This window comes from Glandiceps talaboti, chromosome 13 (assembly GCF_964340395.1).
Source record: "Glandiceps talaboti chromosome 13, keGlaTala1.1, whole genome shotgun sequence".
Lineage (NCBI taxonomy): Eukaryota > Metazoa > Hemichordata > Enteropneusta > Spengelidae > Glandiceps > Glandiceps talaboti.
In genome coordinates this window covers 2,868,186-2,882,425 of record NC_135561.1, presented here as the reverse complement: position 1 = coordinate 2,882,425, position 14,240 = coordinate 2,868,186, and the positions used below count along the sequence as shown (strand labels likewise).

Here is a 14,240-nt window from a genome sequence, read left to right as displayed (position 1 = left end):
TTAAATATCTTGAATTATGTCAGATCACTAATTCTAAAAGACCTGGACCACTGGTGAAGCGGAACAGTCGTTGCCATGAAAACATTTATATTTGCATAGTGTTCATTAGAAAAATACCATTATCTGGATTAATATTCACCTGGCCCTCACCTCGTCACTCATATACCTAGCTGTCAAAGAGGCAGGTTGGCTTTTGCAGAGAACAAGACAGTCTTCAGACTCTAGGTTCCTTTTAGAGGAATTTGTTAAAATGGCAGCAATGATCAGAGGAGTGTCTTTCATTTTACAGTTTTACGCCATATTGTATCACATTATGGTTTTACCATGGTAAGTATTGGTCATATTCATGCTTGGACTCTTGCCCACGTTTGCAAATGTGAAATTATAGTTTTACGTAGACGTATGTGTTACTTAAAAAGAATGTTGAAATGTGTTCTCACCTAATACACTTTATGAAGAAACATTTCTATTACAACACCGCTTGCATCTAGTTTATTTATTGCATGTCCTTTGTCTGTTTTTTCCTATAGTTTTGTAGTTCATCAAAACAAAAATTTGGACATGTCACGTAACTCAAGCAAAACGTTACTCCGAGACAACAACAATAAGATTCATTTCCTTAATGATCTATATATCACCACGATATTCATAATTCGTCTATGTAACCATGAACCTTTAAGCTTTTCTACTGTTGTGCGATAAGTTGAAACACCAGTAACTCAGTCATGAGCTATACCCTCATACTAGAGAACAAAAACCATGTAAACTGTATACATGAAAGTTGAATTTTGAACCAAACGCTTTATTAGTGCGAGGGGTGTTACAAAACCCGTAACATGTGCATATCCTGATTGTGGATAAAAAAACACGTATTCGAAGCAAACGTATGCCACTTATAATAGAACCGATCTATCAGTTTTATCAGTTTTGCCTCCAAAATTGCAACTAATATGACTTATTTTGTACTCCAATAGCATTGGTGGAACGACCGACAAAGGAAGCGTTTTAGAAGCGTTGATTAAGAACCATGATAAAAAAGTGAGAGCGTATGTTGATGGTAAGTTATACAGGCTACCTATATATGCTGTTGTTAAATGAATTTGGTTGTTGTTGTGGAGTAACATTTTGCTTGGGCTACGTGACATGTCCCAATTTATGTTTTTGACAGACAGACAGGCATGCCTGCCTGCCTGTCGGTCTGAAATTTAATATTTTAAACAGCAAGTTTTATATTAGAACATCTACAATTGTTGTCACCAACACCCTAAAATGGGCAAAAAGTCATTTGCTGCAATTGTCTAGCCCAACAGAGGTCTGCATGAGCTCTAGAGCAACCAAACCAAACCAACAGACTTAGTTTTTTCACAGGTAGCTACTTAGATATTTCATTGCTAGGTTACATACAAGACCCCAAATAAACAATAATTGTTTATTATATTTTATTACAGGAAAAGCTGTCGATCTTCAAGTTCATATGCTGATTTTAAGCATAAGAGGAGTTTCGGAAGTTGACATGGTATGTTTTTATATCAGATTTAATTCATGTAACCTCTCCCTAGGGTGGATGGTCTTGGTCTGTCTGTCTGTCTGTCTGTCTGTCTGTCTGTCTGTCTGTCTGTCTGTCTGTCTGTCTGTCTGTCTGTCTGTCTGTCTGTCTGTCTGTCTGACTGTCTGTCTGTCTGTCTGTCTCGTATTCCTCTATATATTTTTGGGAGTGAGCGCCCTTTTTGTTTCAGAGTTTGTGTATATGCATTTTATACTGTGTGTGCGCGAGATTGTGTTTGTTTGATTGTTTATATATATATATATATATATATATATATATATATATATATATATATATATTTATTTATTTGTTTGTTTGTTTGTTTGTGTGTTTGTGTTTATGCATGTATTTGTGTGTGTATGCGTATGTTTGTCTGTTTGTGTGGAGGGAGGCAACGTTAGTCTAACAATAATGATACAGAATAATTGCGCTCATTTTTACCTCCCGTAAGGGTACGGGGGGTATTAAAAGGGAGATGTCTGTCTGTGTGTCTGTCATATGTCCGTCTGTGTATGTATGTATGTATGTATGTATGTATGTATGTATGTATGTATGTATGTATGTATGTATGTGTGTGTCTGTCTGTCTGTCTGTCTGTCTGTCTGTCTGTCTGTCTGTCTGTCTGTCTGTCTGTCTGTCTGTCTGTCTGTCTGTCTGTCTGTCTGTCTGTCTGTCTGTCTGTGTCATAATTTTCTTTAAAAAACAGCTGGTTCAATTAATTGGTAATTTGGCTATATCTTAAGAATGCATACTTCAACAGTTTCATGTGCCCTATGACCATTTCCTGACATGGAGAGCATGTCTTTGGTAGTTTAGTAACGACGTGATATTATCATTACTTATCTACGTGATTGTTTATTTATTAACAAACGTTGTTACAATTTCGAAAGGGTTTCCATCGATAGAACGGCCCATTCTGGCGAAGCATCTTCCCTCACGGGCGAAGCGATGATTAAATAGACCACATCGGGGGACAGTTATGGGAAGCCGTTCAGGCCAAAAGTATTTTTTTTATTTTAGCTATAGTATTTTATATTTTTCGTACTTACAAACTCATTTTAACCGTTTATGTACTTTTATTCCATGGTTACATTATTTTAATTGAAATAAGTTTTCATTTATTTGAGAATATTGTTTTATTTTTCGTTTTTTAAAGGATTATATATAATTGAAAGTCAAAATATATTTTTTGTTAAAGTTATTTTATTTTATTTTTTTAATTTTTCAACTTTTTTTTCAAAAATAATAAAATACTTTTGGCCTGAACGGCTTCCCATAGACAGTAGTCTATGCTGAAAACTTCACGTACATAAATTCATACTGCCACCTCACCATCTCATTCTTACTAAAACTGAAACTTGTTTTTGAGCTTCGTTAGGGATCGAACGCATTACGTGAATTTACAGTTCACTACATGCTCTTGGAAGCTTCGTCGGGGGTCACGTCACAACATTTGTATCAAACTTTTACAACTGTGTCTCTGTCAAATTGAAATTTCACGCTGTCGTCCATGCTTCATGTCGTGGAACTAATAGTTTGTGGATTGCGGTATTGTATCATAGTGTAGTTTTATGTACTCTGTACTCTAAAAACCGCCCTAGCATAGATTCATCCGGAGTTCGTTCTCGGCGCACATATTTTTAGAGAGTGATTACCATAGAAAATCGAGAAAGTCTAGAAAGATGAAATTAAATCACTGTATAGAGTATTGTTGGATATAAATGTTTTCATTTTGGAAGTGCAAACTATGTACTTGTATACGGTGTGCGGGAGAATGACACTGATGTGTTCATGTACATGTATTTACATTTGTAACGTATTTACATGTAGAGTGCATGCAAATTTGGAAAAGAATAATAGGATTTTGACGCTAATTTTGGCAGGAATGCATTAACCATATGTTTAATTTGCATAATTAGTGATTCCCTTACGGGAGGCATTCAGAATGCCGCTATATGCTACAGCCGTGGTTTTCATTACTAGCTGAAATTGATTTACCGATATATATCTGTAAAAGTCTACTCATTTATTATCAAAAGAATATGATATATTTCTGTCAATCAACTGAAATATTTAGCTTAGTGAATTCTGAAAGAAACCCTTTACACATTGCATTGATTGATTGATAAGTTATATACGAGACCATTGTCAAGATTAATGTTAATGAACAATCGCAAATACTGTTTATAGTCGAAGCTGTCTATTATGAACAGAGTTTACTTGACTACAGTGCTGAACATGAATTATTTTTCAAAGTTCAGCCATATAATAAATTTAACAAATTGTGGAATGATTCAAAGATGATTTTTTTTCGTCGACTTTTCCATGGCAGAAACTTGAAAAATTTCAATATTAACGTTCAAGACATATACATTATTCGTTTATAACTATAGGAGTGGACAAGTGACGTCTTTTGGTTGATGTTTAATAATACATACAATACTCAAGTAAATGAGTTAAATGATAAATGGTATACCAAGGACAGTTTTTAATGGACAACATACTGTATGCTTCGCTCTGTATTGAAACAAATTTTAACTTAAGATACTATTCAAATCATTCTACGTTATCATTGCACTTACAGAGCTATACGATGACTTCTTATATTCAACAATTTTGGACGGATCCTCGACTAGAGCATAACTTAACCACAACCATAACAGTTGACCCTACTGTATTCACTTCAGCGTTTTGGATTCCACATATCTATGTGGCGAACTCCTGTGATAAAGAGATTATTCATAGTTCTCCAAGGGAAAACTCTGTTCTTTATATCTCACCCAATGGACGTCTTTTGCACAGCATACGGTCAGATAAATTATTGTTTAATGTTGATATGATTTTGAAATATTTGTGTTTCTCCTTTCTTATTTCCTAGCTCTCTATTTAGGTACATTAAATCATTTGTTGAATGAGCCACTCTTATACCATCTTAAAATGACATAATATAACATTGAGTTCTTTCATGTATATGGCAAGCCTATCAGGTCAACAAGAATATGTGAATATATTTGCTATATTTGCGATTTAGACCATTAATTGTACAATATTGTATTGTTTGTGGCCTCTTGTTTTCTATTTTTTTTTACGATTTCTTTTGTATTTATTGCCATCTTTCTCATTGTATTGTTTTAGTTTTTAAATATTACGTTTTTTATCCCTTTAAAAAAATATTCTATTAATATGTATCTACTATGTTAAAAGTAACAATTTCTCTGCTGAAGCAAGCAGTTTGCGTATAGAGGGCGCAATTTCAATATGCTAGTCACAAATCCATTGATGTGCGTACGAGAAAGATATAATTTTCTGGGAGATGTATTAATTTGCGGCCAGCAAAGAGTTTCCAACGCGCTTCGTTCGTGACGTGGTTAGGGATTTTAAATGTTCTGCCACTCGGTAACGTTGTGGTTTGTGGACGGCGACGCGTCCAACAGGATATATATATGACATGACCGCCTGTTTTGGAAATTATGGATATTCAGTGATTAGACGGACCCGCACAGTCCGGCCACGGTCATGACCCCGACAGGACGGCATATTAATATTCAATCCTTCCCTCACAGACCATGCTGCGATTGTAACTTAACATGTACTTACAATTCATTTATAGTTTGACGATGACTGCAACTTGTAATATGGACCTGCGACATTACCCGTTTGATGAACAAGTGTGTGGCTTTGAGTTAGGAACATGTAAGACACTATTTCTAAGATTATAAGATGCTAATTACGTTGTTGTGTATGCTAAGAAGATAAGCGGTAAGGGCACGGACAGATATGGTGCAGACGTTGACAACATCGCCCAACTGTCAACATTCATATAATTGTGATGTTACGTTTTTCTCCCGAGCTGCTATTTGCATGAATAGCAATTATGTTATATTCTTACAAATAGAGGGGAGACCTCTAATGTTAACGTGACTCTTTTCCATAAATGTTACTCTCTCTCCACTCCCAATCTGATTTTAATCAGATTGTCTCCACTCCGTACACTGGATCGACTTGGACTTGAAAGGAGAATTAGCTCAGACTAAATGTTCATGTTTTAACTAGGATCCTTTTAGAAGTAGCTAGCCAGGGAGCAGATCGAAGCTCCTTGCCTCAGCCGCTCGCTTCCAAAGCACGAATCCATAATTTATTTCAACATTAATTTTTTTATAAACACAAAATATACAATACTCAAATGATAGGGTGATAAAATAATCAGCACCATAAATGAATAAAACGGAAGAGTTGTTGTTGCCTTAATTCAAAGCAAATGATATTTACAAATATGAAAACTAGCTAAACAATGTGATCACGTCATTGTTCTTCCACCTGTCTCATTATTTGACATCGGCGATCTTTTAATAACTTTCAGTATGGTCATCTTAGACGAATACTATTCGCGAAATACAAACATTTGTTCTAAGTATTAATTCATGACAGCTGAGAGTTCACGTTGACTTAGTAAAACACCAAAACTTAGTTAAAATATAGTATTGATATGTCTGTTTGACGTAGTATGTGACCCCTTGATGTGCCCATTCACTATATTTACTTATAGTATGTGACCCCTTGATGTGCCCATTCACTATATTTACTTATACATGTAGTATGTGACCCCTTGATGTGCCCATTCACTATATTTACTTATATCATTATAATCTCCCAAATGTAGACGGATACAACAGAGAAGAAGTGAAACTCAGCTGGTATACACAAAATGGGTATGCCCCTATAGTTATTGATCCCCAAGTTGATCTGCCTCAGTTTGATCTGAAAGATTGGTTAACAGGTTCAAGACAACAGGCATTCTATGATATTGGTACGTAGTCTAATCTCATTTACAGCAACTCAATACTCGTATGGGAAGTTAACAAATACAATATCAACTACAGTGAAAGGTTCTGTACTTTTAGATTTCACAGCCTGATTACCTACTGAACATATATTACTCCGCTACGATCGTTGTCTAGTGAGATTGTCTTACTAGCAATTCAACCCATTACTGCAAAAATCTCAACAGCTGATTGGTCGCAATGGGGAATGATTGCATTACATCAGACCGTTTAATTATTCAAATAAGTCATTATGGAAAACAAGAGTCTACATGAAGACGTGTGGTAATTTATGATAAAGAACGGCCGTAGCGGAGTTATGGAATCAGCGAGTAGACATGCTAGTAGTTTCGCTGATCGTCAATATTCTGATGGTGACTGCCAGAGAATTTGTTTGTTTTTGTAACTCCTAAATAGTATTGACGACACTATTCAAGTATACTATGGCTTCCAAAAATGTGTATGGTTTGAAATTTTACGCCTCAAAATGGGTCCTACATGTCCTCATTTTCCAAAAAATTCTTACTGTGGGAGGGAGACATCCGAATTTGTTTGTGTTCAAAGTATTTTCTCCTCAGCAACCCCCCCCCCTAAATTCTGCTCGTTCCTGAAAGGAAACTGGGGAGTAAACTACCCTAGTACAATCAATCTCCGTAAAAAATAATGGCATAGCATTCCATATAAGTGTTACTATACATAGTCTCATTTCTTTCCAACCAACCAACCAACCAACCAACCAACCGACCAACTAACTAACTAACTAACCAACGAACCAACCAACCAAACAACCAACCAACCAACCAACCAACACCGTATTGTTTTCTTACACTTGCCATTTTGGACAACTCTTAAGCTGAAATTCAGGACATAAATAAAACCTGCAAGAAAGTTTTTATTAAAGTTATTGTTACTGATAACTAGCGGAAATGATATCTGAAAATATATTTCTGTGATTATCATATATTATTGAAAGGTAAAATTGCGGAATTGTTCTTCTAAATATCATTTACAAATGTGTATATTTTAATTTATCTAGTAAAACGATCATTTTACAAAAAATGAGTATATTTTAATCTAAAACACTCAATATAATTTGGATTATATTTTAATTTATCTAAACCAATAATTTCATTGAAGGAGAGGTGGACTTTCTCAATGCGACGTTTGACCTTGAACGTGAGATTGCATTTCATGTATTGGATTCATTTATACCAAGTGGTTGCCTGGCTGTCCTTGCATCATTCACTTTGTGGATGCCACCGACGTCACCACCAGCCAGGGTTACAATGGGAATAACGTGTATGCTTACTTTGATAACAAAGAGTGCCCTTGTCAGAGGTGAAATTCCGAAAGTAACTTACGTAACGGTAAGTATTTCCTATGTGTACAGTATGGGATCTCTCTGTCACTATTGGTATACCGACCTATAACATACACGTTGTGTAACGCAAACCATACATTCAAGTATCACGAGTGTTCCAGAAATGCCTGGCAGTAATTCAGCACTGTGATTCATCAAAATCCAGTCATGTCTCCTCACTGTAATTCCAATAAGTAACAGTCTGCCCTTTTTTGAATAAAATGTGTCCTTTCATTCCGGTTAAAAGACACCTTTTATAGAAACTGATGACGTAAACTTCTTACCGAATTATCTATTAAAAACACCAGGATGTTCGGTGAAAATTTTACATTCGAGACAAAAACCATCCTATATGACATATATGTGTCAACAAAATGTCAAAATGAGTAGAATTACGAAAAAACAGGATTAACACAATTTGTTTTGTATGTCTGAATCAGTGTCTATATCTTTCCAGGCAATCGACATATGGTATATTTTCTTGGAGCTGTTGGTTTTCTTCGTACTCGCTGAATTCGCGTTCGTATATTACTTCTATCTGAAAGGTGAACTGTATGCAAGACAGCAAGAAAACAAAATGGTAATACAACATGTATGTATGTATGTATGTATGTATGAATGTATGTATGTATGTGTGTGTGTATGTGTGTGTACATGTATGCATGTACTAGGTAGGTAGATAGATAGGTAGGTAGGTAGATATTGATGGATGGATGGGTGGATGCGTGCATACATACATGCATTTATGTTTGTCTGTCTGTCTATAGGTCTGTATTTCCGTCTGTCTATATCATGTGTGTAAAGTGTATGAAAACTGATACAGTCTAACAATTATTATATCGGAGATTGACCTACTTCGTACAGTCTTGTATACATTTCAAAATATATCCTTTGTGCGAGACTTAATCTGCCTAGCAGTCGTATGCTCTAGACGAACATGTATGTATGTATGTATGTATGTATGTATGTATGTATGTATGTATGTATGTATGTATGTATGTATGCATGCATGCATGCATGCATGCATGCATGCATGTATGTATGTATGTATGTATGTATGTATGTATGTATGTATGTATGTGTTCCTAAAAGCATTGCCTTTCTACTTTGACAATGACAGACGGTTGATGAGAAGTCAAAACGCCCAGCGGTGTTTTCAATCGGTGATATACAGAAAGTTAAAAAGCGCAAAGAGCAAGAACTCGACAACAGGGAACACCTGGTCGGCTGTGCTACAGGTTCAATAAAAATGGCATGGATGAAAAACGTACGGGAAAGGAAAATAACCCAGGAGGAGAATTATTACAGGTGGTTGAGTGAAGAGATTGACAAAATAAGTCGAGTTGTTTACTTGTCAGCATTTGTTCTATTTGTATTAGTCTACTGGTCATATTACTATCATTTATAAATTTATTCAATCGGGAAAAACGGATCTATGTCTAGGGCGTAGTCTACGTTCTGCTGACCATTTTAAACTTAGTACCTTTACAGCCATGACAAAAACACATGGTGACAGGCCTTTCAGTATTGCCTAACCAGTTTTATGGAATGCTCTCCCTCTCCAAATCAGTCATTGTAATAATTTTAATGTTTTTAAACGTATGCTGAAAATGCATCTTTTTATTTTTGCCTTCTTTTAGATATGGTTTTCAGTTTTTGTACTTTTTATGAGTGTTTTGTATTTTAAACTGATCACTGTCTCTGTGGATTTTAGCCACTATATAAATTTTCTTCTTACTATTTTAATTATTACATGTATTAACAGTAGACATATCTTGAGTGCTGAAGCAGGCGATTTGGATGCCGGGTCTAGCGGTTCTCTATAGACGCCCGCGGAAATCACTATTGGAAGATATGAAGTGTTGACAGAATGTCGACATTGAACACACTTTATACTATTTTATATGTAAAATATCGTTTAACATTTTTTTAGCATACATGAGAGAAAATATCTATCAACAAATGTCAAATGCAAAATGTCAGGTACTATTTTGAAGTCCTTCAAGTGTTGATATATATGTGTGTTAAGATTCTCGTAGATAGTAGTTCATTTGTGAATTCAAGAACGAAGTTTCCATATTGTTGATAATACAGCGTTTATGACTTGTATAGATTTAGGGACACGCGTTAATTTGGATGTCGTAAGTCAGAATGTACTACGCACTGTATCGCAATGTGTAAATGCTATTAAGACGAGACTTCATAAACTAAGTATATCACAGTTTATATATGACTACATATCGTATAGCTGAACATTTTACTATATGAGATCAAACATTCACAAACTGATAAGTTGCTAATATTTGTGGTTTTCAGATTACAGAACGAGAGAGAGAGAGAGAGAGAGAGAGAGAGAGAGAGAGAGAGAGAGAGAGAGAGAGAGAGAGAGAGAGAGAGAGAGAGAGAGAGAGAGAGAGAGAGGGGGGGGAGGGAGGGAGGGAGGGGGGGAGGGAGGGAGGGAGGGAGGGAGGGAGAGAGCGAGAGAGATAGAGAGAGAGCTACACTTTGTTAAGAATATAAAATTTGTGTTAATCCTCCAATACTCCACGTTACTGCAAAAGTGTGCATACTTTTAGCGAAGGTATAGTTTGAAATAGATGTGAAATAAATTGAAATTTGTTATTAATGTAATTTTGAACAGTATCAATATCATTGTAAATGGTTGTTCTTTTGTTTTAAAAAAATGAAATTTCATATTCGTGTCAAATCATGTTATTATTAATGAATATGTGGTCTACATTACAAATCAACAAGGTGTTTTTTCTCAAACATAAGACATTTACATCAGTTGAATTCGTCAACAGGATTTGTTGAACCTATTCCATAGTGATGTCACATAATTGTCACAATAATTTATTAATTGTTAAGTCAATCAATCAATTTTGTCGTGAGATTAATTTTAGAAGTGCATTTTAAACTATAAACATGACATTTATGTATATTGTTATCCAATAGATCAAGCCATCCACAGATCGATCGATTAGTTGATAAATCGACTTTGTATTAATTGATTTATCATATATACTAATCCATCCATCAATCCAATAATCTATCAATTCACTGCAGTCATCACTCACTCAATCTAAGCAGCCACAATCAACCTACCAACCAACCGGCCAAATAGCCATGGCCAGTCAAACCGACCGACCAACTAACCAACCAACCAACCAACCAACCAGCCAAATAATCAGCCAGCAAGCCAGCCAGCCAGTCAGCCAAGTAACCAGCCAACCAAGCAACCAACCAAGCAACCAACAATCATTGACCAACCAACCAACCAACCAACCAACCAACCAACCAACCAACCAATAACCAACCAACCAATCAACCAACCAACCAACCAACCAACCCACCCACCAATCGACCCATCCACCCATCCACCAACCAACCAACCAACCAACCAACCAACAAACCAACCAAACAACCAAACAAGCAATGCAGTATGGTGTATTAGACACGACAGTAATCCCACTGACGCCTTTCAGCAGGTCAATACAATGTACTTTTATTTTGCTACTCTATACACTGTAAACAGACCATTATGTGGATTGCATTTAATACAGGGTTAAATATTCAAAAGTCAGTTTAAATAGCTATTTCTAATAAACTATTAAGAACCATGAATTGTTTTATGGATGTCTCACATTGTATAATGTTAATGTAATGTATTTCTTTCCATATGCTTTGGAATTATTTATAGAAGTATAATAAAATTCACGTTTCAGAAGATGAATCAAGAGTGTATAAGTTGTGAAATGTTACTCTGTTAAAATGAGAATTACACATACACCGAGTGTTTGTAAAGGTGATACTTTGAATTCAAGGACTCTAGGTGGCGCCATTCATCCATTCAAAGTACTTTAAAGTCAAAGTCTGGTCGTGCCAAATTCATGCTCAACTAGTCACTAGACAACTGCAATAACAATTATCTGTTTAGTTTCTCTAAAATACATTTTACAGATGTTTATATATAAAGGTATCAGAAAGAAAACTAATACATCACAGAATAAATAAATAACTATAATTAAGCGGTACAGAGATCCAAACATTATAACGTTAGGTCATTAAATATGTGTTTTTGGTAGTTTCTTGTTAATTTCAAGTCTCATATTATAAAGTCGAGAATCTAACGTATCATTATGCATCGATACGGACTTTGTCAAAGGGTTTGGCAATCTACATTATTTGGTAAGGAGGTATTTGACTTATACAGAATATGTTTTGGCAATTATTTTCTATGATATGTTGCAATAGATCGTTAATGTATTAGAGTCATTTATGGTGTTCTTGAGAGCTAGCTAAATATCTAGGTGTTAGTAGCCAAATGGTAAACAACGGGATATAATCTTTACGACTGTTCAACATGTGCTTGGCAATATTTAGGAGCCGTACACCACTTGTGATAGTACCAACAAAATGTAGGCCAGCTTTGCCCATAAGTCCTGGACTATTGTACACCAGGCCTTTTCTAATCCAGTGTTGCAAATTTTCATAACTTAACTCTATGTAAGAGAGGTCGTAAATGCAGAATCGATGAAAGTTACTTTATATGGTTCGTTTTCCATTTTAACAGGACGCTTTATGCCTGCCATACTTACAAAAACCTCAAGACATATGATATGAGTTGTCATTGACAGACTCTTTAGCCGAACAACCCTGTACTGTAAAGCTCCTAATCGTTAGTTCTCCTATTTACCCCTGCATCATTAACATAAATACTATGGAAATAATTTCCCAGAAATATATCCATATTGTAGTGATTACAGACAAGGTCTGGATGATATATATATTTATAAATTAAAAAATATATACATTGGGTATCCCAACGTTTGTACGCGCAAACCTGGGAAATGTTGGACACTTGATGGCGCACTCGGTAGTCATAACACGTCAGGTACTGTACCTGGCCACAATATGTGTTTATTTCGACGCTTATCCCATTAGCTACTGTAACATTTACCTCTGCAGTAAAAACTACATTCTAAACTGACACATATTGACGGGACTGAGCTCCCTTGTCTTCACTTGGACTATACTCGTCATATGTTCACGTTCTGTCATATTTGATAAATCATAATTGTAAGTTTTAAACAAAAACATAACCATTGATAACATAAGACACTATAGGGAAAGAAACCACGATATGATACAAGCTGTCATGTGATAGTTTATCATTTAGCTATGCCTAGATCAATCGTTCTTGATGATGTTTAAGGCGAAATAACACGTCTGATATGGGTTGCTAAACTTCATGATATTCTAGTTAAAACGTCACCAGAAAACACCTTTCTAATTGGACAAGACTTCGAACATAAACAAAGTAAATGGTGACCAATCTTCGCCGTCGATGCTATCGAGTATGACAACAAAACTGCGACATCTTCAAAACAAGGAAAGTGTGGCGAAAAAAAACATACTCAAATGATACTATGTTTATTTACGCTCGTACAATATATTAACAATGTATAACCACACTCTACAGGTAGGGTACGTGTATATCGCAACGGCACCGATGCGACTGTAAGTCACCCACTCCCTGTAAGCTTACAAGGAACTGTACACTAAATTCCTACCGAGGTCGATCAGGAGTTTCTTTGACATATTAAAATATTTCATTTTATGAAACTCTGATAGAACTTAATCTATTACCAAGCTCTAAGCTGTATTTCAAAATAAGTATGGAAAGTTTCACCGATATCTGACGAAAGTTGATGATCTTTTAAAAAACGGTTAACACCATGCTGCTAAATGTGAATGCATCCTGATAATAGCACATAGTCACGTGACGCACGTAGCCCACCGAATAACACTTTCTGCTCTCTTTACACTTTGTAATCTATCTCGAATTCCTGGGAATAGGCGTATGATAAATCGTTATTACCCGATATCACCTCTTCGTTCGAATTCGACGTATAGCTGCCTGTTTCCGCAAAATGACATGTGACACTCGCCTTAAGACTCGTGCTTTTTAACGTAATTGACATACACGGCGACACGAATGAAGAGATGATAAGCAGGACGGAGAGGTAGGAGGGTTAATAACTTCATAGCATGTGATATAACAATGTATAGTCCTTTATTCAGTCATAAAATCAGCTAAAAATACAAAGCTATCAACTATAAAAATAAAGACAACGATCCCTTTAGTACTATCTACTAAGTCATACTGTCCTACACATACACACACACTACCCTTCCCCTCACATATATTCATAATTATACATAATTCTATACGCCTCCTTCCTCATTAGGACGAATTAATAGATTATAAAATACTAGTGACTGTTTTGCCCTTTTTGATGTATTGTTGAGATTACCAGTACATTCTATAAATCTGTTAAATTTTCTGAGTTCTTTAAAGAGTAATGTAGATTAATGTTCCATAAAGGTTAATGTAGCTCAGATAAAATGAGTCGCATCAGGCGACAGGGTTTGTAAGAGTACAAAACCATTAGTTTTCGTCAAGATCTGCTTTCGTTTTCGGCCAATTCATTCGGGAACTTTTACCTTGTCG

At 35.6% G+C, this 14,240-nt stretch overlaps 2 protein-coding genes across 2 annotated transcripts; both read left to right on the top strand.

Moving 5' to 3' along the window:
• The first annotated feature begins 210 nt into the window (after window positions 1-210).
• LOC144444900 (gamma-aminobutyric acid receptor subunit beta-like) lies at window positions 211-4,688 on the top strand. The gene is made up of 5 exons (XM_078134451.1): window positions 211-327; window positions 975-1,057; window positions 1,449-1,516; window positions 4,131-4,354; window positions 4,682-4,688. The coding sequence occupies exons 1-5, from the start codon at window positions 251-253 to the stop codon at window positions 4,686-4,688; spliced, it is 459 nt and encodes a 152-aa protein (XP_077990577.1). The 5' UTR covers window positions 211-250.
• Window positions 4,689-5,121: 433 nt separating this feature from the next.
• LOC144445141 (gamma-aminobutyric acid receptor subunit beta-1-like) lies at window positions 5,122-9,256 on the top strand. Its single transcript, XM_078134703.1, has 5 exons — window positions 5,122-5,239; window positions 6,207-6,353; window positions 7,504-7,733; window positions 8,184-8,306; window positions 8,847-9,256. Exons 1-5 carry the CDS (start codon window positions 5,134-5,136, stop codon window positions 9,132-9,134), a joined length of 894 nt encoding a protein of 297 aa, XP_077990829.1. The 5' UTR covers window positions 5,122-5,133; the 3' UTR covers window positions 9,135-9,256.
• Window positions 9,257-14,240: the final 4,984 nt, after the last annotated feature.